Source organism: Melanerpes formicivorus, unplaced genomic scaffold (genome assembly GCF_026170545.1).
Source record: "Melanerpes formicivorus ecotype bairdi unplaced genomic scaffold, bMelFor1.0.p_v2 SCAF_15, whole genome shotgun sequence".
Lineage (NCBI taxonomy): Eukaryota > Metazoa > Chordata > Aves > Piciformes > Picidae > Melanerpes > Melanerpes formicivorus.
In genome coordinates this window covers 17802300-17826975 of record NW_027142367.1, presented here as the reverse complement: position 1 = coordinate 17826975, position 24676 = coordinate 17802300, and the positions used below count along the sequence as shown (strand labels likewise).

Below are 24676 nucleotides of genomic sequence, written 5' to 3'. Positions count from 1 at the left end.
TCATTCTAAACTGTATTGCTTCTGTGGTGATAGTTCTGTCTTTCTTCTAGGTATTTCTCTTATAGCAATAATGCCTCCTTTTTTTTTTACATTTACTGCTAGCAATACCACAAACCAGCATCCTGTTTGCTTTCTTTATTGCAGCTGCATATGGGGCAGAAGGCTTTAGGGACTTTCATGCAATAATTCCCAAATCTTTTTCCCGTAAGTATATGCAAATTCAGCTCACTACAGAGCATTTCCATCTAGTTCCTACTTTTATGATTTTTGTTTGTGTCATTTTGCTTCTCAGTCATGTACATTTGTCTGCATATGCTGCCAAAGGGCTTAAGTAGCCTGATCTTTTTGTGTCATTCAGATGTATTTTGTTCTAACTTAACTTAAAGCCTGCTTCAAAAGCCACCCTTCTCTCAACCTCTGGCAGCCAAGGAGCCTGTAATTGTTTCATATTAATACATTTACATTCAAATCATTATTCCTACAATTTAGAGGGGAGGAAAAAAAAGGTGTATGAACTATGGAAAATCTGGGTTGTGTTCATGCCTAATAGCTCTGTTTCTTCTGTTTGCCATGGAGAAAACAACATTACAGGACTGTAATCCATTACATTTGCAGAACAGTGCAAATCACTTCCGTTTAGCCATTCGTACAAATTTTGTCAATCACTGCTTGGTCATTGATTTTTAAAAGTTTTGTCAATACTTCTAAATTATTCCTCTGTTAGGGCATACATTTGTGGGGGGGAAACTGGGATTTGCAATGTGTGCTCATTCTGTCTTGCAGATGATTTCTACTAAAAATGCAATATTTGAAAAATCACTGGTAGGCTTTATAAAAGGTGCCCAGCCAAGCAGTGCTCAGAAATGTGAGCACCTTAATGAACAACAGAATTCTTGTCAGTAACATCCATGCAATCCTCCAGGGACTCCTGGGAGGTTGAAGGATGGAGCAGAGAAGAGTTTGTGGAACTTTTCAATTTCAAATGAATGTTCAAGGTCATTCATCTCTTGACATAATTATTGCTCATAGCTTATGTCACTGCTAGACCACCACTTATAAATTCTAGAGATCTTTTCCTTTTACTCAGAGATTCCTAATGCTGCTATCCTAAAACCAAAATTACCACTCTTAGAATTTTCTCTAATGCTAGTTCTTGCTCTTAAGTTCTTCCTTCCATCCTTCTCCACCCTGATTTCTTTATCAGTGTTTGTACTTTTTGCTTTCCCACTGTCCTTGCTTACCACATAGCACCGCAAACCGAGTATTTGAATTCAGTACAAACCCTCTGGGATCTCCCTGCCAAGTGGAGAATGGTACATTTTCAGTTCATTTTCACCCATTGTCTTTGATGAGTTATTTATTTTTACAATTGTTTTGGGCAAATCCATGAAGTGGCTTCATTCCAGGTAGCCTGAATTGTCAAAATCGACACTACACGTGCAAAAACCTCAAAGTGACCTAGAACCAGACTTGTAACATTGTTTGGGTCCCCAGCTCCCTGGATGCCTTGTATTTGTCTTACCGATATTCACTGTTCATTGCTCCGTGTGTTATAAACTCATTGCATTGCCCATAGAAATGTAGTTGTGTTTGCACCTTTGGTTATTTAGTTGTATTGTACACGATGTTTAGAACTTACCTCCTTTCATGTGATTGTTTCTTTGCCACCCTATTTATTCTGCAACGAAACTGAGTGGCATCCTGTATTGTTTTTTTCAGCTGGTAATATTAAAATAGAGACTCAGAGTGATGAAGAGAATGGGCGTGCCTGTGAAATGAATGGGGAAGAATGTGCAGAGGATTTACGAATGCTTGATACCTCGGGAGAGAAAATGAATGGCTCACACAATGGCCCAGGCAGCAAGGCTATGTCAGGAGTTGGAGGCATTCGACTTCCTAACGGAAAGCTAAAATGTGATATCTGTGGGATAATTTGCATCGGTCCCAATGTGCTCATGGTTCACAAACGAAGCCACACTGGTAAGGCCTGCCGTAGTTTTTTCCTTTAGTTGGCAAGAATTGGCCACATATTAGGAAAAGGTTTATGTTCTGTATCATGCACATGTTCCCTCTTGTAAAATAATGCAGCATCAGTATGCATTTATAATGTGGTTATTCTCTTACACCGTTTTGAACAGCACAGGAATTGAGATATCTTCCTGATGGAAGTCTACCTGTTGGACTAGAAATTGTCCATGTTGCTTGGTTTAATATTAAATGAGACATTCAAATTAAAATAAAAGGTGAAGACGGCTTATTCAACTTTGGAGAAATGTCTAAGAATTGCTAATTCCAAAATTGACCCAGTCCTAATGTTTCCAGTAATGCAACAAATCTCATTATAGACCAATGACTCGCAAAATAAAAGAGCTTTATAAGCAGTCCTGGTAAAAAGGTGTTAATTTTGTATCAAATTATTTATGAAGTAAAAACACACATTGTCATTGGCCCAATCTGGACTAAAGGGTTTTCCCCTGGGACACTAAAAGAAACAAAAGGATGTTGTACTCCATAGGGATGGCTTTTAATTATAAAGTTCTGTGAGTCTTGACTCAATTTCCTAATTCTAAATAGTCTCAAATAGTGCAAAAAAAAAAATGAAGAGGTGGAAACAAATGAAGAAATAAAGATCAGGGTGAGTCTCATTTTACCTGATATAAGCTGTGTATAATTATGCTTCCAGTCTAAACTCTAAGGTCATCTGTAGTCAAAGAAGAGCTGAACTGTACTATTGTGCTACACAAGTTAAATATCTCAATTTCTGCATGAATATTCAAATGAGTAGGAATAAAAAGAATATTTTTTGTAAGGTAAGAACGTGTCCAATGGTTAGATTGCACTGAAATAGATGCACTAATGAATATATAGATACTTTCTTCCTCCACACACCCTCAGTCATGCTTAAATGACATCCCCAGAATTACCAAGGAGTGAGATTAACAAAGTATTTTCAAAGTTTAATGGAGAGGATCCATGAAAATATACCAAGTGTTGTCCATTCCCCCAGTGCTAATGTCTGTCCTCCCTGTGGCTACCCAAGCTCTGGGAGGGTGTGATCTGTTAGTGTAAGAGGGGCTAGCTGCATACAGAATCAGTTGTGGTGATAGCAGTGTTGTTACATTGCCTACTTCAAAGTACTCTCTAATTCAATATGCTAAATCCTTCTATCAGGAAAGAGCAGACAGTGATCTTCATTGGAAAAGCCACAACTTGTTCTCAAAAGACAGGCTCAGCCCACTTCCTAGACACAGTAAAGTGTTTGCTGGGCAAGTGTTTCCTTTTTTTATTCTTAAAAAAAAAAAAAAGAATGTTAATGTGTGGTGGGTTGAAATTCCACCACCACCCCCCACCAACATTAATCTTGCCAGACTAGCTCAGTTGGAAGCAAATGAAAGGTGTATTTACAAGCCAGACTGCAATCTGCAATGGAATGCAATGAATATGTACAAACATTCAGTATTTACAATATTTACAGATATTTACAATTAACAAACAACACGAGAACCCCCTGGTCAAGAAGGCCAGGGAAGCTGTCTCTCTGCCCCCCAACTCCCTGTCCAAAAGGGAGAAAGGAGCAGAGACAAAGTAGCTGTTAGACTTCACCAAAACAATGCAGCCGAGCTCAAGAAGAAGCAGGGTTAGTATCCTCTCCAGAGCAACCAAGCAAGAAGAGAAGAGAAGCCCCCAGAATGCTTTGGTACAAGCAGTCTTATATGAAGTATCTCTCCAATGAAATTGTTTAGAATTATCTTTGGTGTTTTTTTTTCACACCCAATAGTGATTTCTTTACATTTTTCTGCTTTTCTGCTCAAAATCTATTACAAAAGTTTAAAGGCATAGCCTAAAGCTACCACATAATGTTATCCTTTAAAATGTTGATAAAATATATATGGAAATTTACTTGGGCATGAGGCTTTTTAAATGGACCCATGGGCTTGAAGAGGATTATGTAGTAGTTGAAATAGACTATTGCAGCTTAAAATGGATTCAAATGTAGAAGTCTTCATGCTTCTTTAAGGACACTAGTGTTTTATTAAAATTAGGCTGTTGCTGCTTTAGAGGAACTGTTTTGGGTTCCTGAGTCAGAGGCATTGTTTGCATTGGAGTTGAATGACCTGGGGGGGGGGGGGGGGGGGGGGGGCACACCTGATTTTATGGAGGCAGTGAGCAGAGCTGCCTCGATTTCTAGTGTACTGGTTGGTACCTGGCAGTCTGAGACTCCACTGAATGAGCTGGGCTGCCACAGCAGCATCCCTAGGGTGCACCTCAGTGGTTTTCCTGGCACAAACCTCCAGTTGCCCAAACTTCCTGTCTGGACCTCATGTGCCTACCACTGGTGCCCAGGGTGCTATCAAGCAAGGATGGTCACTGTGAGACTTCTCCACCATTTGCAGAGCTCTCCCCTAGCCAATGAGACCCTCTTTTTAATCGAGAAACAAACCTACAGTGGAAGCACACCACAAGGTGCACTTCCCTCAGCAGGACACCCTTCTTTTACACTTAGTAAAACTAAAGGGCATGAAGTTGTACCCTTGAGTCCTTCCATAGAAAAAAAACTGCTTTTCCTCCTAACTCTCCCTCATCATCTCCTAAACAGCCTCTTCAGATGAACTCTGACAGTTTTTCAGGGGCTGGAAAGATAGTGGAGGCTTGGAGCTGGTAGTTTAAACTGAAGGGATGTCACAGGGAAACAGTGGTGACTGCTTTTCCTTTCAGCTGCACTGTGGAAATTAAAGTAGCAATGGGATATACTATTACAGACATTTAACTCACTACTCTGAAGTGCATTTCAGTATATGCCTAGGGAGTGAATAAGCTCACAATAGAATTACTTTGCTGCTAATTCATGTAAAACCTGCATATGCATTGAGGTTTCCTTAAATAAATATTTGATAAACTAACAAAACTCTAGCACACTGAAGTGCCAAAATAAAATGACTGCCTGACCTGATAAAAGGCATAATTACTTTTAATGAATACACCTGCCAAGTGCAGATATGCAAAGCAAAACCTCATATTTCTGCCCCCACTTGTCTGCAAGCAGCTGTACTGCACTGACTGCTTCCTAGGTCTTACCTGCTACTCCTGTCTGCAGAGTGAATCCCACTCACAGACACCTGGCTCTCTTCACTCTCCCTCCATTGAATTTCTCCAGCTTGCTGCTGTCTTGCTGATTGTTTAGGAAAATGGAGCTCTAGAAAGGAGCGAGAACCCCTCTCTGCTCCCTGGCACTGAAACCTCAGGGTACAGATTCAGGCTCTGCTTGCTCAATGTGCACATATGTGTGTGTGTGCACAGGTATATATATGTATTCCTTCTTTATATGGACATTGCTTTTACTTAAGTCACCAGTTCTTTCACTTATGGCTTGTTAGTTGGGGCTGAATGCCTCACATTTATTTAGAAAACTAGTGCCCTCTGAATAGTGAGAATTTAACAAAAAACATAGAAAAGAAAAGAAAAAGAAGAGCCTCATGCCTGTTTCTCAGCATTAGGTGATTTTGTTGTTACATTGTTTAAGAAATGAGAAAGATTTCGGTTAAGATTACAGGATCACAGGATGTTAGGGGTTGGAAGGGACCTCTGGAGATCATAGAGTCGAACCTCCTTGCCAGAGCACAGCCATACAATCTACTGCACATCACACAGGAATGCATCCAGATGGGTATAGAAAGTCTCCAGAGAAGGAGACCCCACAACCTCTCTGGGGAGCCTGTTCCAGTGCTCTGTGACACTTACAGTAAAAGAAGTTCTTCCTCATGTTGAGGTGGAACTTCCTTTGCCATAATTTACATTCATTGCCTCTTGTCCTACCACAGGGCACAAGAAAGAAGAAGCTGTCCCTTCCTTCTTGACACCCAGCCCTCATATATTTATAAACATTTATTAAATCCCCTCTCAGTCTTCTCCAGAATAAAAAGCCCCAGGGCTCTCAGCCTTTCCTCATAAGGCATGTGTTCCAGTCCCCTGATCTAATCATCCTTGAAGCTCTCCATTGAACTCTCTCAAGTAGATTGCTGTCCCTCTTGAACTGGGGAGCCCCAAACTGGATGCAGTATTCCAGGTGAGGTCTCACTAGGGCAGAGTAGAAGGGGAGCAGAATGTCCCTTGATCTGCTGGACACACTGTTCTTAATGCACCCCAGGATACCATTGGCCCTCTTGGCCACAGGGACATGTTGCTGTCCACAGATAACTTGTCCACCAGAATTCCTAGGTCCTTCTCCATGGGGCTGCTCTCCAGCAGATCACCTCCCAACCTCTACTGGGGCAGTTTATTATTCCTTCCCAGGTGCAGGACTCTGCATTTGTCCTTGTTGAACCTCATTAGGTTCTTCTCAGCCCAACTCTCAGTCTGTCGAAATCTCACTGAATGGCCGCACAGCCTTTAGCCTCCCAGTTTGGTATCATCAGCAAACTTGCTGAGCAGACACTCTGTCCCCTCATCAATGTCACTGATAAAGATGTGGTACAGGACTGGACCCAGCACTGGTCCCTGGGGCACTCCACTAGTCACAGTTCTCCAGCTCAACTTGGCACCTTTGATCACTCTTTCTACTCTATTGTGTAACCAGTTCCTAATCCATCTCACTGTCTGTTCTTCTGTCCCACACTTCCTGAGCTTGTTCACAAGGATGTTATGTGAGACAGTGTCGAAAGCCTTCCAAGGCCAAGGTAGACTACATCCACTGGCCTCCCTGCATCTACCCATTCAGTTACATCATCACAGAATGCTATCAGATTAGTCAAGAATTATTTCCCCTTGGTAAATCCATGCTGACTGCTCCAAATAAACTTCTTCTCTTCCAAGTGTCTAGAGATGACCTCCTGAATGAGCCACTCCATCATTTTTACCAGGGATGGAGGTGAGGCTGACTGGCCTGTAGTTTCCTGGAGCCTCCTTCTTGGCCTTTTTGAAGACTGGGGTGTCATTGGCTTTCCTGCAGTCCTCAGCAGCCTCCCCTGTTTGCCACAATTTTTCAAAAATGGTAGAGAGTGGTAGAGCAGCACCACCAGTCAGCTCTCTCAACACTCTTGGGTGCATCTCACCAGGGCCCATGGACATGTGAACATTGAATTTGTGTAACTGATCCCTAACCCAGTCTTTGTTGTCTAGTGGAGAGTCTTCCCTCCTCCTGGCTTTCTCTCCTTCACCCAGAGACAGGAGTTCACAGGGGCTGGTCTTAGGAGTAAAGAGTGAAGCACAGAAGGTATTCAGCAACCCTGCCTTCTTTGAATCCTCAGTTATCAGGGCTGCCTCCTCATTCAGCAGTGGGCCCACACCTTCCCTGTTCTTCCATTTTCTACTTGGTATATTTGAAGAAGCCTGTCTTGTTCTCTTTTACTTCCTTTGCCAGTTTTAATTCTAAGAGGGCTTTGGCCTTCCTTGTTGCCTTCCTACCTGCCCTGACAACTACTCTGTAGTTCTCCCAAGTGACAAGTCCTTTCTTCCATGAATTGTAAATTTCTTTCTCCCATGAGATCTCCTTCAGAAGCCCCTGGCTCATTTGTGCAGGTCTCCTAGCATGCCTACCTGATTTTTTACTCAAGGGAACATACCTATCTTGGGCTCAGAAGAAGTGGCATTTAAAAATTGGTCAACTTTCTTGGGCTTCTCTACCCTCCAGAGTCCTAGTCCATGGGATTCCTGCAAATATATCTTTGAAGAATACAAAATTAGCCCTGCAGAAGTCCAGGGTTGTAATCCTACTTATTGCCCTGCTTCTACCTTGTATAATACTGAACTCCACCATGTCATGATCACTGTTGCCAAGGCTGTTCCCTACCTAAATGAGCCCAACCAGTCCTTCTTTATTAGTTAATACCAGGTCCAGCAGTGAGCCTTCTCCACTACCTGCATCAAGAAGTTATCACTGACACACTGCAAGAGCCTTTTGGACTGGCTGTGCCTGGCTGTTTTGGTTTGCCAGCAAATGTCAAGGTGATTAAAGTCACCCATGAATACTAAGGAGTGTGTTATAGGGGCTACGTCCAGTTGACTGTAGGAGGCCTCATCAGCAGCCTCTTCTTTGTTTGGTGGTCTATAGTAGAGACACACAATAGTTTCACCCCCCTTGCCATGTTCCTTAATTCTTACCCACAAGCTTTCAACCTGTTCTGCCTCCCCCCATGGATAGAACTCAATACATTTCAGTTGGTCTCGCAGGTGAAGAGCAACACCACCACCTCACCTTGATGATAAATATTCTTCACTGAATAAGTAGACCAGGGCCCATGCTCCTTCACATCACTGCAGTGGTGATTAATTGAGTTCAGGGTCTCACTGAAATTTTTTTCTCTTGGGCCCATACTTTTCCACAGCTGCACACCACGTGGTGAAATTTGCCCAGGATAGATATGCACTGTTCAAAACTGGTGAGAAAATCACACACAAAGCTGACTGCTGAAACAAACATTATGTATTCTTTCATTTTCATCCTCTTCCTTCTTCATTGTTGAGGGATAGTGCCACGCTCAGTACTTTCATCTCCATCCTAGCAGGGCTGGGAGCTTTGCTGGGCTCACAAGGCAGGTGTTCCCCCTCTGTCTTCTCCACCCAATGCAATGTTTCACCCTGTAATTATGAGAGGTTAGAGAGAGATTTCATTTTTATTTTGCTTTACATTTCATTCCTGGAGTACTTTTACAATCCTTGTTTTCTCCTGTTATGCTTATCAGGGTAAAAATAGCATAAATGAATACTAGAAAAGCTGTTAAGTAAGAATTTGTGTACCCCATGACAGACAGACTTCATTAGTTTCAGTCCATTTCTGAAAAATACCTTCCATGCTGAGTAACTACCCCAAAGATTAAGCAGTAAAGCAAACAGACTCTTAGCCCTGTTCTTTCTCCCCTAAATAACTGCTGTGCAAGTATGTTTAAGACCAGGCTGGATGAGGCTCTGGCCAGCCTGATCTAGTGTGGGGTGTCCCTGACCATGGCAGGGGGGTTGGAACTAGATGATCCTTCCAACCCTGACTGATACTATGATACTATGAAAATATGAAGTACCTTGCAAAATCCTGTAAGGAGATAACTGGCATATTTTTTGGCCACCCCAGCTGAAGATACAGTTTAGATGAACACAGCTACGTGATGAACAAAGAAAGTCAGCTTGTTTGGCTTGACAGGGACTATGCTGACCTGCTTGTAGATGTTTGACCAATGAAAATATTTCATTTTACTGTTAACTGAATGCTGAAGCTGCCAGCCCCAGTGGTAGAGCCTGAGGGTGAGACTGAGCTGCTTTCTAATTGATTTGCAGCTGTTCTTTTGCATTACTGAAGTTGGAAATGAGCATGCTGCACATACGTGTACACGTATGGACATACAAGTTCATCCTCAGTGTGCAAAATGATATATGATGATTAATTGAGAGAGAAGAAACAGATTTATTAACTTGTATTTATATATATTTTTAATATATTTTACCTTCAGCACTGAAGCTTTAAATTCAGCATTATTGTTATATGAAGAAAATAAAAACCAAGAGCAGGTCATCTCTAAATATTGTTGGTGAAATATAATTGCTATACCAGAGTACATTTATGCCTAAAAGAATTCAGCAAATGAGTTTCAAAAGCTTGTTTGACTTAGTCAAGTGTTATGGAGAAACAGGCATGCAGAAGTGGTTCCTGCTGATGCAGTGCTGTTATGTATCAATTTTCCTCTACTCCTATCTGGTAGAACTAGAAACATATTTTACTTCCCACTGAATTAAGAAAAGTCCTCATCTATCTTAAATTTAAAAAGAATATCTAAGAAAATCAAGGAATATATTGATTTTAACAGCAATAAAAAAGCAAACCACTGCACTGATTTTTGCAAAGACTGGTTGATCTTCCTTGGGAACAGGCACCAGTTTAGACAAACCAAAGCTGTGTCTCTCTGATTTTTTCCCTGTGCCCATCCCAAGTGTCGTAGGGTTGGGGGAAAGGCCAGGCCCTTCCCCCCCCACTGTGAGTAGAGGGAAGAAAATTGAAAGGAAAGAAAAAAAACCTCACAGCTGAATTAGCAAAGCAGTGGGTGCTGTATATTTACAAAGCAATATAGGATATGCAGGGGAATATACAGAATTTACAATATTTACTATATATACAAAAATATACAATAAAGTAGCACAGAAATGAGAGTTCCCCCCTCTGCTGAGGGGGTTCCCCACCTCTGCTCCCCCTTCTCTCCCCCTTTCCCCAGAGAGGGTTAGAAAGAGAGAAAAGAGAGAAAAAAGAGCAGTGATTAATTAGATGCAGTTAGGCCGTTACGTGTTAGAAAGTTCTTATCTCTTCCCAAGGCCGAGTCTGGCCGAAAGCCCAGAAAGCTGCATGCCACCAAAGGAGTGGGGAAGACAGACTGACCAGAAAAGTGCAGGAATGCCCAGGATACTCTGCTGCACTCCCAGTTCAGAAGGTGCTTCCTCCCAATATACCAATGAAACTAGTTTAGATCCGTCTTTTCGTTTACAAACATCCGACCACCATATTCCCTTTCTTAAGGGGACAGCCTCAAACGGTCACACCAAGTGTAGGCCAGCAGAGCTCATGTGTGTAGCTCTTCTGTTCATACCTTACCTAGAAAAGGGTTGGGACTCTGGTACAGGGCTTCCTTTGCACTGTCTTAACTTATGTGATTTTACTATCTCTGTCTCTTTCCTGATTTGGCTGCTTAGGGACAGACAGGTAATGGAGAAGAAATTGAAAGGGAAAATACAGGGAAAATGTAAATGAAAAGAAGTTATTATAACTGTTATAATGAAGTGCCTTTCATTTAAATATAAGAATGTAACGCTGAAATGAACTTGTGATCCTGAAATGCATTTTTAATGAGTTTCCTTTTTATTTTGCTGCTTCAGTGGCATATTTTAAAGACCCTTTGAAAAAAGCCACATTAAAAACCCCACCAAATGCCACAACATGCAAAATTGGATATTGGTTTATTCCAAAACTGCTGATCAGGAAGAGTGGCTCTTCAACACAAAATGTTGCAGTCACTTTATTTAAATGAGTTTGAATTTGCATTGTGATGTGCCATTCTGATTTAGAAAAAAAAAAAAATTAGATTTTCAGATCAAATTGACCCAGCCAGTGAAGCATTAAGAAACTGGCAGGTTTAGTCTGAAAGCCTCATGTTATATCAAACATGCAGCTGGTGGAAGTCACAGAGCAGCAGTGAGAAAACAACTTTCTCACTGAAATCTTTCTCTTGTTACCACCTAAGATTTTTTATTCTCATGTATTTTCTTTCTCTCCCCGCAGGAGAACGCCCTTTCCAGTGCAATCAGTGCGGAGCCTCCTTTACACAGAAGGGCAACCTTCTGCGCCACATAAAGTTGCACTCGGGTGAAAAGCCCTTCAAGTGTCACCTGTGTAACTATGCCTGCCGTCGCAGGGATGCCCTCACAGGACACCTGAGGACACACTCAGGTAAGTAGAGGTGTGGGAGCATCCAGGGATCCTCATCTCTACAACCATCACAGAGACAGGGGCATTTTTGGCCACCAAGCCTGAGAGGTCTTACCTCCCTGGGGAGGTGAGTTAGCCTCATGTTGGGCTTAACCAAGCTGTGAGCGGGTTGCACTGTTTTAGCAGCAAAGAAATGACTGAACACATCTCATGATCCTTCACCATAAGAAATGGGGGTTTTCCCATACTTCTTGGCTGATTGGAAGTTTCTGTATTAGGGTTTTGTCTTACAAGCCTCATGCGAGTAATCTATTTCATGGAACTACGAACATGAATTAAAACTGATGAGTGTTTTAGCATTTGGATGGCATTTATCTGCCTATAGAGACAATATAAGCTCTAAACACAGTAGAGTTTAAGTAATGAAGTCTTAAAAACCTTGTTTGGTAGTCATTCTCAATCAAGGAGTGAATATCACCTGCAGCATTTAACAGCAGTTATTTGTTGCACCTCGTTATTACACATACTTTGAAAGAGAATGGGTGCAGAGAAGGGAGAGGGTTGGAGAGAAAAAGGTAATCAAGGAGGATTCAGCTAGAATTTTTCAGTGTTTTTTCTCAACAGTAGTATGGATATTTGAATAAATACTTTTGAATAGCTGCACTTTTCCATTACCACGAACCTCTTATTGTTTGACAGAAGCCATAGTCACATAGCTTCTGTGAAGCAAAACCAATTTATCATCTTGAAAGTGCCTTTAAAAGCAGAGGACTGTTTAATATAGATTCTGAAACTAAGATGAAAATGTAAAGTATTTGGATAAGAGACCTCCAAAATGCATTGCTTAAACTGACACTGGTAACTTTGCTTGCAAAAGTTGACTTGGACCTAAGTTCTGGGTAGCAGAAGGGGAGGTCTCAAAGTGAAATTTTTGTGTGGCACAAAAATTAGGAAATTCTTTTCTAGCACACACATTTAATAATAAGATCCCTAGTGTTGGTCCCAAATGCCCAAAATAATTTCCACTTCTTCTGTTCGATCCCGGATCAATTCAGGAAAGCACAGCTTTAAAACACTATTTTGCTTCCCCTTCCCTTGTTATTAGTGATTAGTCAGGGCTGCACAATTTTAAACATAAGTTTTCATATATACATTAGAATAGAATAGAATAGAATAGAATAGAATAGAATAGAATAGAATAGAATAGAATAGAATAGAATAGACCAGGTTGGAAGAGACCTTCAAGATCATCGTGTCCAACCCATCAACCAATCCAATCCACCTAAACAACTAAACCATGGCACCAAGCACCCCATCAAGTCTCCCCCTGAACACCCCCAGGGATGGTGACTCCACCACCTCCCCAGGCAGCCCATTCCAATGGGCAATCACTCTCTCTGTGTAGAACTTCTTCCTAACCTCCAGCCTAAACCTCCCCTGGCACAGCTTGAGACTGTGTCCTCTTGTTCTGGTGCTGGCCGCCCGGGAGAAGAGACCAACCTCTAAATTAAATTATACCTAGACACTTTTGGCAGACTCTGAGGATTCTGTGGCTAAGGAGACAATACATGAGCTATGGATTGTGATTAGTTCCTGCAATCAGCAAATTGACATCAATACATTGTGAAACAAGTTGGATGTCTGAGTCTTATTTTCACCTGAAATGTGTTAATCAAATTCAAAAGTTAAGCCATGTAACCATCTAAAATTTTGAAATTACATAAAAGGTGAGAGTCTTGTAATACTAAAACAAAAGTGTGGTCCAGAAGTACATGAAACCATATTGTTTCTGTGAAATTCCTGGAACTACCTGTATCTGGAGTGGTGTAATGCAGAAAAAAAAATGGTCATGCCATTTCTCTTGAATTTTCAGAAGTGGAAAACATATGAAACCTAACATCATTCTTAAAGGGTTGAGCTGGTTAATGGTTACATCAGAACTGACATCCAGCCATGGGCAGGTGTCTCTACCTACAACAGCAATTCCCTCATTAAGAAGCTCTATGGGAGCTAGACACCAAAGGATTAACACTCAGACTTTTGAAGATGTCTCAGTTTCTAACTGAATGGTGTGGGTGTGGTCAGTGGTAAAGAGAGATTCTCCTCCCTCTCCACTCTGCCCTGGTGAGGCCACATCTGGAGTATTGTGTCCAGTTCTGCGCCCCTCAGTTCAAGACGGACCTCAGGGAACTGCACAGAGCCACAAAAATTATTAAGGGAGTGGAACGTCTTCCTTATGAGGAGAGACTGAGGGAGCTGGGGCTCTTTAGCTTGCAGAAGAGGAGCCTGAGAAGTGACCTCGTTAATGTTTCTAAATATGTAAAGGGTGAGTCCCAAGAGGATGGAGACAGGCACTTCATGGTGATGCCCAATGACAGGACAAGGGGCAACGGGTGGAAGCTGAGGCATAGGAAGTTCCATGGAAACAGAAGGAAGAATTCTTTCACTGTGTGGGTGACAGAACACTGGAGCAGGCTGCCCAGGGGGGCTGTGGAGTCTCCCTCTCTGGAGATAGTCAAAACCCACCTGGATGAGTTGCTGTGTGACCTGGCATAGGTGATCCTGCTTTGGCAGGAGGGTTGGACTAGATGACCTATCAAGGTCTCTTCCAGCCCCTAACATTCTGTGATTCTGTGATTCTATGAAGGCTTTTTTACTGTTGTTCATACCATTATTACTAATGCTGCTGAATACTTCCTCTGTATCTCTTGATTAATTGTGTTTTCTCCAGTTGGCAAACCCCATAAGTGTGGATACTGTGGTCGCAGCTATAAGCAGCGCAGCTCTTTGGAAGAACATAAAGAACGCTGTCATAACTACCTGCAAACGATGAATATCTCGAGCAGCCTTTATTCAGGTAATAAATGTGTGGGGATCTCCCTCTTTAAGCAATAGGACATGAAGCCATAACTTAGCCATAATTTAGATTGAGACAGTCCATTAAAAGGCTATTAATTTGCTGACAATCTTCTTGCCAAACTCTTTTAAAAGAAAACTGGGGAGCAGTGAGGAAGTAGGACCACTTCTGTTTAACATCTTTATTGATGATCTTGATGGTGACATAGAGTGTGTCATCAGTGAGTTTGTAGAAGACACCAAGTTACGTGGGAGTGTTGATCTGCACCAGGGTAGGGAGGGTCTACAGAGGGACTTGGATAGACTGGATCCATGGCCAACATTAATGGAATAAGCTTCAACAAGGCCAAATGTCAGGTCCTGCACTTGGGTTACAACAACCCCAAGCAATGCTATAGGCCTGATAAGTGTGGCTGGAAAGCTGTCTGGCAGAAAGGAATCTGGGGGTTCTAATCAACAAGCAGCTGAATATGAGCCAACAGTGTGCCCAGGTGGCCAAGAAAGCCATTTGTATCCTGGCTTGGATTAGAAATGCTGTGTCCAGCAGGAGCGGGGAGCTGATTATCCGCTTGTACTCAGCACTGGTGGGGCCACACCTCGAGTATTGCATCCAGTTTTGGGCACCTCGATACAAGAGAGATGTGGAGGTGCTGGAGCCAGTGCAGAGGAGGGCAATGAAGCTGGTGAAGGACCTGGAGAATAAAACTGATGAAGAGTGACTGATGGAGCTGGGGATAGTTAGTTTGAAAGAGGAGGCTGAAGGGAGACCTCATCACTCTCTACAGCTACCTCAAAGGACGTTGTGGAGAGGTTGGTGCTGGTCTCTCCTCTCAGGTAATTAGTGACAGAACAAGAGGGAACAGCCTCAAGCTGTGACTGCATAGGTTTAAAGTGGACATTAGAAAAAAAGTCTTTGCAGAAAGAGTGGTCAAGCATTGGAATGGGCTGCCCAGGGAGGAGGTTGAGTCACCAAGCCTGGATGCATTTAGAGGTTGTTTGGATGTGGTGCTTGGGGATATGATTTGGGGGTGAACCTTGTAGAGTAGGGTTATCAGTTGGACTTGGAGATCCCAAGGGTCTTTTCCAACCCAAATGTGTCTATGATTCTGTGATACTGTGCTTCTCTGAGAGCTCAGTCTTATGAAGGTAAAGTCCGCTTCTTTGAGAATGTCAGATCTACAACTATGCCTAGAAATAGAGTAAACTGATACTGAGGCTTGGAATTTTTTTCATAAAGATCCTGAAGAACTAGATGGGTCTGATCACAGTAAATAATCATACAAAATCCCCTTCCCTGTGTAGTTTGACATAGAAAATGCAAGATCCAGCTTCTGTGGTGGAGTTTAAATCCATCCAGTAGGTTACATTTCATACATACCGTTTTGATCCTGTCAGTAACTGTTATCAGGTTTGTCAGATGACAAAAATGGAAGGTTCTCTCTGACCAGTTTGAAATAATGGCTCATTTAATAGCTTATATCTGGACAGAACCTGAATATGTTTTTACATGCTATCAAATAATGTAAAGTGTATGCACATAATGTCAGCAGCAAATGCAGCTGAGATGCTTCTGGCAGACAGCATATGAGAGCAGCACCCCTTCTAATTTTATTGAGAGACTGGAGAATGTGTAAATAGAAAAACTCAATGTAATACACAGTTGGCAGCAATACTTATTCCTCAAAGAACTGACAGAATTTAGAAGCAAATGTTCTGTATGGGGATTTGAATTTTCAGTGTCTGGCACTTGGGTATGAATGCCAGTATGTGGAACATGCAAATCTGCATGAATGAGTAGCTGAACTACTGCTAAAAGCTTAGTAAACAAAACATGGCCCACAAGAAACTGGTATCAGGGGTCATAAACTCTGATAATAAACAATATAGTTTTAGAGATGGTTGTTCATTACAGGAGAGTTTACACTATCTTAGGTCTGAGTATCTAATATCTCTGTGGGATGAAAACTTGGGGAATTCGTGAAAGCTTTGGAAAGATTACTTGTTCCTTGAAAGTATCGCATAAATCCATATTTGATATAGTATCATAATATCATAGTATCATTCAGGGTTGGAAGGGACCACAAGGATCATCTAGTTCCAACCCCCCTGCCATGGGCAGGGACACCCCACACTAGATCAGGAGTGCTTTTGTAAATGAGTAAAAAAAATAGGTTCAGATCTTGATTTAACTAAAGTCTTCACTCTTCAAGGAAATTAGTACTCAATTAATAGATCAGTTCTTTACCTTTCTGAAAAATTAAACTTCCCTGCATTTTTCTTAGTATTTTGTAGTCTAATCTATTTTACTTCACTGCCATGCTTGCATTATTTCCCTTAAAAACTCAAAGGTTAAAGTTTCCACTGAAACAGCTGAAAATGAGTGAGTGTCCTGGGATTTTTAGCGCATTCCACATTATATCTAGAAAAACAGATAGCTGTGCTACTACTGATACAGTATTTCAGAGCATGATATGGAGCTATTAAACCCACAAGTCAGGCCCTTTTCTTTTTGCCAGACTCAGAAAAAAAGTTGGTACAAAAACCTGCTAGGGTGTGTGATTTGACATTCTGCTACAGAGGGATTGCTTTGTTACAGGATTTTGAAAGCACTTTGTGCAGTAAACATAGAAATAATGTCAGTTGGAAGGACCTAAAATGGTAGAAGCTTTCCATCAGCTTGTAAATCTAAAAAAGCATAATTGAGAAAGTACTTTATAAAGGGAAAGATGCAGCAAAGACAAGTGAGGAGAAAAACAAGAGATTGTATTTTAACTTTTCTCTTTAGAAGGAGGAATTCCATCATGAAATTAGGAACCTGCTGAATTTAATAGAACAATGTTTATTTTAGAGGACTAGAATTTGACTTTCCATATGAAGTTCTTCTCTTACAGATACTATTTAGAATGTTAAATCTGAGCTGATTGGAAGTATGCTGAAATCTTATCAGGCCTATATAAAATAACAGAAGAAATAGCTTATGAAGTTGTAGACTGGACTAGACTAGACTAGACCAGGTTGGAAGAGACTTTCAAGATCATCGTGTCCAACCCATCAACCAATCCAACCCACCTAAACAACTAACCCATGGCACCAAGCACCCCATCAAGTCTCCTTCTGAACACCTCCAGTGATGGTGACTCCACCACCTCCCTGGGCAGCCCATTCCAATGGGCAATCACTCTCTCTGTATAGAACTTCTTCATAACCTCCAGCCTAAACCTTCCCTAGTGCAGCTTGAGAGTGTGTCCTCTTGTTCTGGTACTGGCTGCCTGGGAGAAGGGACCAACTCAGGTAGTTGTAGAGAACAATAAGGTCACCCCTGAGCCTCCTCTTCTCCAGGCTAAGCAACCCCAGCTCCCTCAGTCTCTCCTCATAAGGCTTGTGTTCTGAACCCCTCACCAACTTTGTTGCCCTTCTCTGGACTCGTTCCAGCAAGTCAACCTCCTTCCTAAACTGATGGGCCCAGAACTGGACACAGGACTCACGGTGCAGCCTAACCAGTGCAGCGTACAGGGGGGAGAATGACCTCCCTGCTCCTGCTGGCCACACTGTTCTTGATGCAGGCCAGGATGCCATTGGCCCTCCTGGCCGCCTGGGCGCACTGCAGGCTCTTGTTCAGCCTATCATCGACCAGCACCCCCAGGTCCCTCTCTGCCTGGTCAGTTACAATTCTTCAGTCGCTTGTGGATTTTCTTTTGGAAAGATAAAAAAGATGGGTTTTTTTTTTTCTAGCTTTTTGGTTTGGGTTTGGTGTTTTTTAGGTTTTTTTCAGTTTGCAGAAACAAAATTACAGAACAGTAGTTGTCAGGTTGGTAGCAAATTTCAGGAGGTTGCAGCTGCAAAGGCTGGAAATTAGTGCATAATTCAATTTACTTCTTTTAAAATAGCAGTTTTAACAGTTTGAAAGTTAGAAAGTTGAGTATACAAATTGCTCTGGAATTGATTAGAATCTGAATGTTGTTATATCCTAAACATATATTTCTTAACCATTTCAACTTTCAACTAGAATTTCAGTCTTTTAGTTCCCTGCTGTCGTGACCTGACCTCAGATGAAGGGTTCATGAGAGGCTCTTTAGGGTTACCTAAGGAGTGATTTGGGGCAAAGTGACACCAAAATAGCTGGAATGATTGCAGATTTATTAATTACACACGTAATTAATAAATCTGCCTGAACCACAATATCCTGGAACAGACTGTCACAGTTGCTTAAATACAGCTGAAGGGAAGCAGAGGAGCAGTCTGCTTGAGACAAACTTCTATGGCAGCAGAGGAGAAGCTTGTTTGAGACAAACCACTATGGCAGTGTAGCTTCCACAACTGTTGAATGGACTGCTTTAGAACATTCCATTAGTCTCTTCCTGAAGTGATATATGGAAGCCTTAGCTAATGCAAGATGCTGGCATGTGCTTGATCAATGATGACTAGGTGCCATCAATGCATTTTACTCATCTACAACTTTCTGACCAAACTCTGATCACACCTTGCACTGGCCAAAGTCTTTGTGGGGCTGGGCCATAATTCCACGACTCCCTGTCACTGATCCCATCACTATCACTGCAGTATGTGCTGCTGCATCAGGGACTCAAAACCCAGTTGTGTACTCTTCAGTTTGGTGTTGTGGAATAGTGTTGTCTAGAACATTCCCCCTGCTCTTTCCAGTCATCCACCAGATCCTGATTTTATATCTTTCAGGAACAATGAAACTTTCACAAGTATCATTTTATGGCAGTGATACATTGCCAAAATAACATTGCATAGGAATGGCATGTTCTCAACTGCTAAGCAGCACCCAGGTACTGGAGTAATGGGTTCTGTGAACCAGTAAAGTGATACAACAAATTCTCAGCAGGCACAGAAGTCAAAAAAATAGCACAGTGTTGCACCTGATTCAAACAGCTTGTAGAATAAAAGCCTAAATATCATCTTTTTACTTTAATAGCAACTCAGAAGCTCAGGAGCAATATACATATGCTAGTAGTAGGTAAAAGTAAAATGAGCTCCTATCTTTCCTGTCTCTGACCTCCCTCTACAAAAAACAAGCAAACAAACAAAAAGGGAAAAAAAATATATATATTAAAAAAACCCCAAACCAACAGCTCTGTGATCTCACTGCATCTCATCTTTCCTTTAGATGTTGGAAGTCAGAAATACCATTCCATAAATTTGTCATAGTCATTGTTCTGATAGTGCATTTTCATACATCTCTTCTGTATCTGCAGGAAGGTACTGCAGTAAAATGAAGGTGAGATATTCTCCCTTTTCTAGAGCCTCATTGCTAAGCTGTTTTCTAATCCTACAGTGTTTCAGCAGCAGGAGGTTTGAAAACAGGTTTGAGTATTGGAAATATATATGACTTTAGCAACTTAAATTGCCATTTTAGGTACATCAAGAAAGTGTAGAAATATTTATTAGGGAGAAAAAAAAGAGGGTGGGGAGAAGTGTTGCAAACACAAGTAGCTTGCATACGCACCTTCCACGGCTGCAGCTGAGAAGTTTGTCCATTTTTCCTGCTAAAGGAACAATGATCATACACACGGATACAGTGCATGAACACATCCACAGATAAGTCAGCATGAGGGACTTTTATACCATGAGTCAGAATTGTCCTGTGTCTACAGTGGTGAGCTCCTTCTTCCAGCTGGTTGGGAGCTAAAAGACATTAGCTGAGAAACAATAACCTGAAGACAACAGTTCCTTTAAAATGGAACAAACGTGCCTAACCCTTCTGATGTCATTTGATTTCAGTCATAAAAGACGAAACTAACCAGAGTGAAATGGCTGAAGACCTGTGCAAGATAGGGTCAGAAAGATCCCTCGTGCTGGATAGACTAGCAAGTAACGTCGCCAAACGTAAGAGCTCTATGCCTCAGAAATTTGTTGGTAAGAGTTAAACGTTTGCTGTCTCCTAAAAAAATAAAACAAAACTAAAACCCCCAAACATCTCACAGGATATTAAATTTTTGTCTTGCAATTTTACTTGTTTTACTAAATTAGCAATATCTGTCTCTGTAGAAGCAGATATAGTGATGTTTGGGATTAAAAAAAAACACCACAACATCAAAAAAATCCCCAAACAGACAAGGAAAAAGAGAGACCAAAAAAAAAAAACCCCAACTTCTCCAGTGTATATTCCTGCATGTTTAATTTTCCACACCTGGAGATTGATTTTGAAGTCTATTTCCTGTCTTTTTTTCTAATGCTTATAAACCAGATCAATACAAGATCTGCTCAGGCTCTTGAAGTTGTGTTAAAAAACTGAAGATCGGAACAGAAGTTTGCTGTCGGGAAAGCCTTTGACCGCCACACCATGCTTTCATGGTTATTTTATTAAGGTCTTGGATGATATCTGGATCTGGGCATATTGGACTTTGTGAAAGCATTCATGAGTAGTTGAGCATAGGCTACATAATATTCTTCACCACTTCGTAAAACCTGTACACTTTACAGCCCAAAATGGTCATGGGAATAAATAAACCTAAGTCTGAGAGTAATACCTAAATTAAAAGATCTTTGGGTACATTCCATAAATGATGGAAAAAAAAACCTCATTCCAGTTTTTGCTTTAACAATGAAGAGATGTAGGCTACACTTACAAAAATGGAAGCTACACCTATATTGCTCAATTTGGTAAACCTGTGTGAAGTAGTGGTTACATCAATTTTGTAATAGTGAGACCCACAGACAGTGTTTTGTTGTCTATATAAAGTTAGTCTGAAATGAATAAAAACATGGGTGATCAGAGGACAGCATCTAATTAGATTAGTTTTTTTCTCTGTACATTCATTTATAATATTCAATAGGAGACAATCTGAGAAAATGGAAATCTTTAAAACATAACACAATAAGGTCTTCACTCAAAAGTTAAGGCAAAAAAAAGACCAGTTTATGGAACAGAAATTCCAAATATCCCTTCCTCAATGAAGACACAAGGGTGAAGGGAAAATTAGCATTTCTGAGACAAGGAAAAGGCTGTCACTGCTGCTTCAGAAGGTATAACACAAGGTTTCAAATGAATGTCCAAAACTGTTGATAGGAAAGGCTTATGCTTGTAAAAGGACAAAAGTTGTAATAGAAGTAGTTCTCAAAAATATATCAGCTATGTGAAGCAAACTTGGTTTGTTGAGACACTCTTAGTAACTGATTCCATTAGGCAAAATACTAATTCTAGGAAAGCTCCAGGGAGACCAGAAGTGTTAAAATTTAAAGGTACTATACCAACTATCCTCTATGAGATACATCCTTGGGTGTGGACTAGCATTTTTGTTCTTGTTTTCTCTCTTCACCCTGAGAAACAGTAAAGACAGCCATGAGCTATGAGATTAGCTATGAGTTTTAGGAGGACAGTTTTCTGTCAGTTAGACAGAGTGCAGTGAGGAAGAGAATTTACTGACAGCAGATATTTACAGGAATTAGCTAACCTTCAAAAGGACAGACTTTTCTGACAAGAAAATGCCCCCAGATCATAGTATCATAGTATCATAGTATCATAGTATCATTCAGGTTTGGAAGGGACCACAAGGATCATCTAGTTCCAACTCCCCTGCCATGGGCAGGGACACCCCACACTAGATCAGGCTGGCCAGAACCTCATCCAGCCTGGTCTTAAACACCTCCAGGGATCCTTTCCTTTACAAATCCTCACCTGCTATATAATAAGTATATTCCTGATTAACACAGGGATGAGCTGGCTGGTCAGGACAGCTTTTGGGTAATAAAACATGTCTATTGATTCTGTACAGTATAATGTGGGCCTAATTCCTGTGCTGAACTCCAAGGAGATGGAGCAAATGGCATCCTTCACAAAAGGGAAAGGCTGTTCACACCTCTTCACTTGTTTTTCTTAAGGCTAAATTAATTACCTTTCAAAAGTGAGATTTTCCATACATTAAACCAGTTACTTGTAAAATTCTGTCTGTTTTCCAAATTGGAAGAGCTCCCAGACCTGAAACTAGAACTGGGCCATCCAAACTAGCAAGCGAGAACTGCAGGAGAGGTTGACATGTATCATGTTGATACAGTAGGCATCAAAGAAAAGAAGGTTAAAAAGAAAAACAAACACAAAAAAAACCAAACCCAACTAACAAACCAAAAAGGGACAAGACAAAAGTGCCCATATGCACCAAGTGTATTTTTACTGTTTAGCTACCTGCTGCAGAACCTTAACAGTGCAAAACCTGATGTGCAGCAGACGATTAGCAGTTTAATTTACTTATGCTCTAATAACCACAGAAATAAGCTATTATTTTTAATGACTGCAAGTATTACCTGCATTGCCCAGACACAGAAATGATACCTGCCTACCTCAGATTTGTGTCTTTTTTCAGACACTCTGCTTCAAAACAAATTTTTTTATGAGTATTTGGTCCTCTCATTCCAACTACCAACTGGTTATGCTACATAAAGCAAATGTTACCCAAGAAATAACTGCTAAAGTCATGCCTTCTGGATTTCCAGATTTTTGTGTACAATGAAGACCAGTCTCACTTTTCAGTGGGACACAGCACCCATGGAATATAAATTATTTTGACATCATTTTTTCTTCCTTGAGTCAAGGGAATACTTTCGTATTTGGAGAGGTTTTCTGTATTTAATTCAAGAGTTCTTTCACAATACCTATTTTGAATCTTATGCCTCAAACTCTGCCTGAAAACTATAGCATTAAAAAGGATAACTCTCAAAGGAAAAAGGATGCGCCCCAACACAGGGGTGCTCAGATTGGCAGAATAATAGGGAAAGGAAACAAGAGGAAGTAGAAGGTTGTGTGGTGCAGCCAGAAGGTGTCTATAGCCTACACCCCTTACAGGAACTTAGTGTTTGAGAGTTTTTTCTCTGCTTGCAGAGCATGGATAAAGCAGTATGAAACCCTATCTTGTGGGAAATACAGGCAGCAGGACTTTCTACACGTTAGCCCCATCATTGCAGTAGTGTCATGCTAGTTTTCTGAGCTCTTCACTGACTCTGAATAGCCAATTTGAGTAGAACCTGGGTGGGAAAATGTTGATAAATTAATTTGCAGGTCTGATTTTTTTTTTCCATGCTCCTGTTAGCATTTCTTTTAGACCAAATGTGGACTTTCCAAGGCCTACCAGCAAATGTCATGTTGATTAGGAAATTGTGACAGCATCTCACAGAGCTTGTGGCTTTCAGTGCATTTCCCAAGTCTGCTGAGCTAGAAAATCCATCTGCACTTTAAACAATGTGTTGCTGGTAGTCTCTAGGAGCCTGTGGGAATTTTTTACTCCTTTTCCATTTGCATAAATTTAAGAGAGGCCTGATAGTAATGCTGATGGTTTACATGGTGGAGACTCTTCAGGTTCAGAAAGTCAGCATTGGCGCATTTAACTATTTTCTCCCACTGCCATGTTTTGTTTAGTCCTATCTGTCCAGGAATTTTGAGACACTATAATGAAGTTCAGTATTCAATACTAGGACACCCAGAGAGAGATGCATTAGTGCAGTCCAAGTTTTTGCAAAATTAACAGGGTCCTCTTAATTTTGGCAACCCAAAACAGAGTTGAATGTACAAATACAATGTAGCCTTGCTCGGCGTAGGGCTTTTTTACTCCACAGAAGAAAAAAAATATTCCAATGAAAAAATACAATCTCATTTTTCCATGGTTCTTGGTTGCTCCTATAGATGGTAGCTTTTTGACACAATTTTTTGAAGAATATAAGTAGCTTCTGGTAATGTGTCTAATAGGATTTATGTAAATCACAACGGGCCGGGGAGGGGAGGGATATGGCAATAACAAAAGTTAAATTTAGGTGGGTTTTTTTATTACTTTCACCAAACTGACATATGACCACACTTCCAATGTGTGTTATTTGTAAGAAACTGAAGTTCTAAAAGTAAAACTTACCATTTCCCCTCTAAAATTGTAATATTTTAGAGAAAAATGTTGATAATGTCCTTCATGCTCCGAAGCATGATGTGGCCAGGCTTGCTGTAACTGTGCTGGTACGTTGTCTTCACTAACCACAAAAGCATGCCTCAGCTCACTGTAGAAGGCAAATGAGGAAGGCCAGTTAGAAAGGAGAAAGGAACAATGAAGCACTCAATCTGTAGCTCCATAAGACCCTGTATAATTAGTTCAAGACTCTCTTTTTCATCCATTTGCTTTTCCAAACACCTGAAAATATTTTTCAGGTTAAAAAACCACAAGCCAACAGCAACAAAAAACCCCACCAAAACCAAACCAAAACCAACCAACCAACCAAAACCACCAAAAAACCCACCACCACCAAAAACCACCAAAGAATTATTTTTCTGACCAGCTCTATCAGAGAATACGAATACCTTCAGGTAAATTTCAGAGGTGATTTTGATTTTTTTTTTCTTTCATGTTGCTGTTTTATTAATCTATGATGATTGGTTCCTTAATTATGTAGAAATCAACCCTCTAACTGCTGGCTGTTTTTCAC

At 41.0% G+C, this 24676-nt stretch overlaps 1 protein-coding gene across 9 annotated transcripts in view; it reads left to right on the top strand.

Moving 5' to 3' along the window:
• IKZF1 (IKAROS family zinc finger 1) overlaps nucleotides 1-24676 on the top strand; it is a 78871-nt gene that overhangs the window by 48715 nt on the left and 5480 nt on the right. For 3 of the 9 annotated variants that reach the window (XM_068147715.1, XM_068147714.1, XM_068147713.1), the window contains exons 4-7: nucleotides 1720-1980; nucleotides 11252-11419; nucleotides 14130-14255; nucleotides 20000-20134. In XM_068147715.1, the coding sequence (XP_068003816.1) occupies nucleotides 1720-1980; nucleotides 11252-11419; nucleotides 14130-14255; nucleotides 20000-20134 (690 nt within the window). The remainder of the gene's footprint in view (nucleotides 1-1719; nucleotides 1981-11251; nucleotides 11420-14129; nucleotides 14256-19999; nucleotides 20135-24676) is intronic. The other 6 variants (XM_068147716.1, XM_068147720.1, XM_068147718.1 and 3 more) reach the window with 6 other exon arrangements.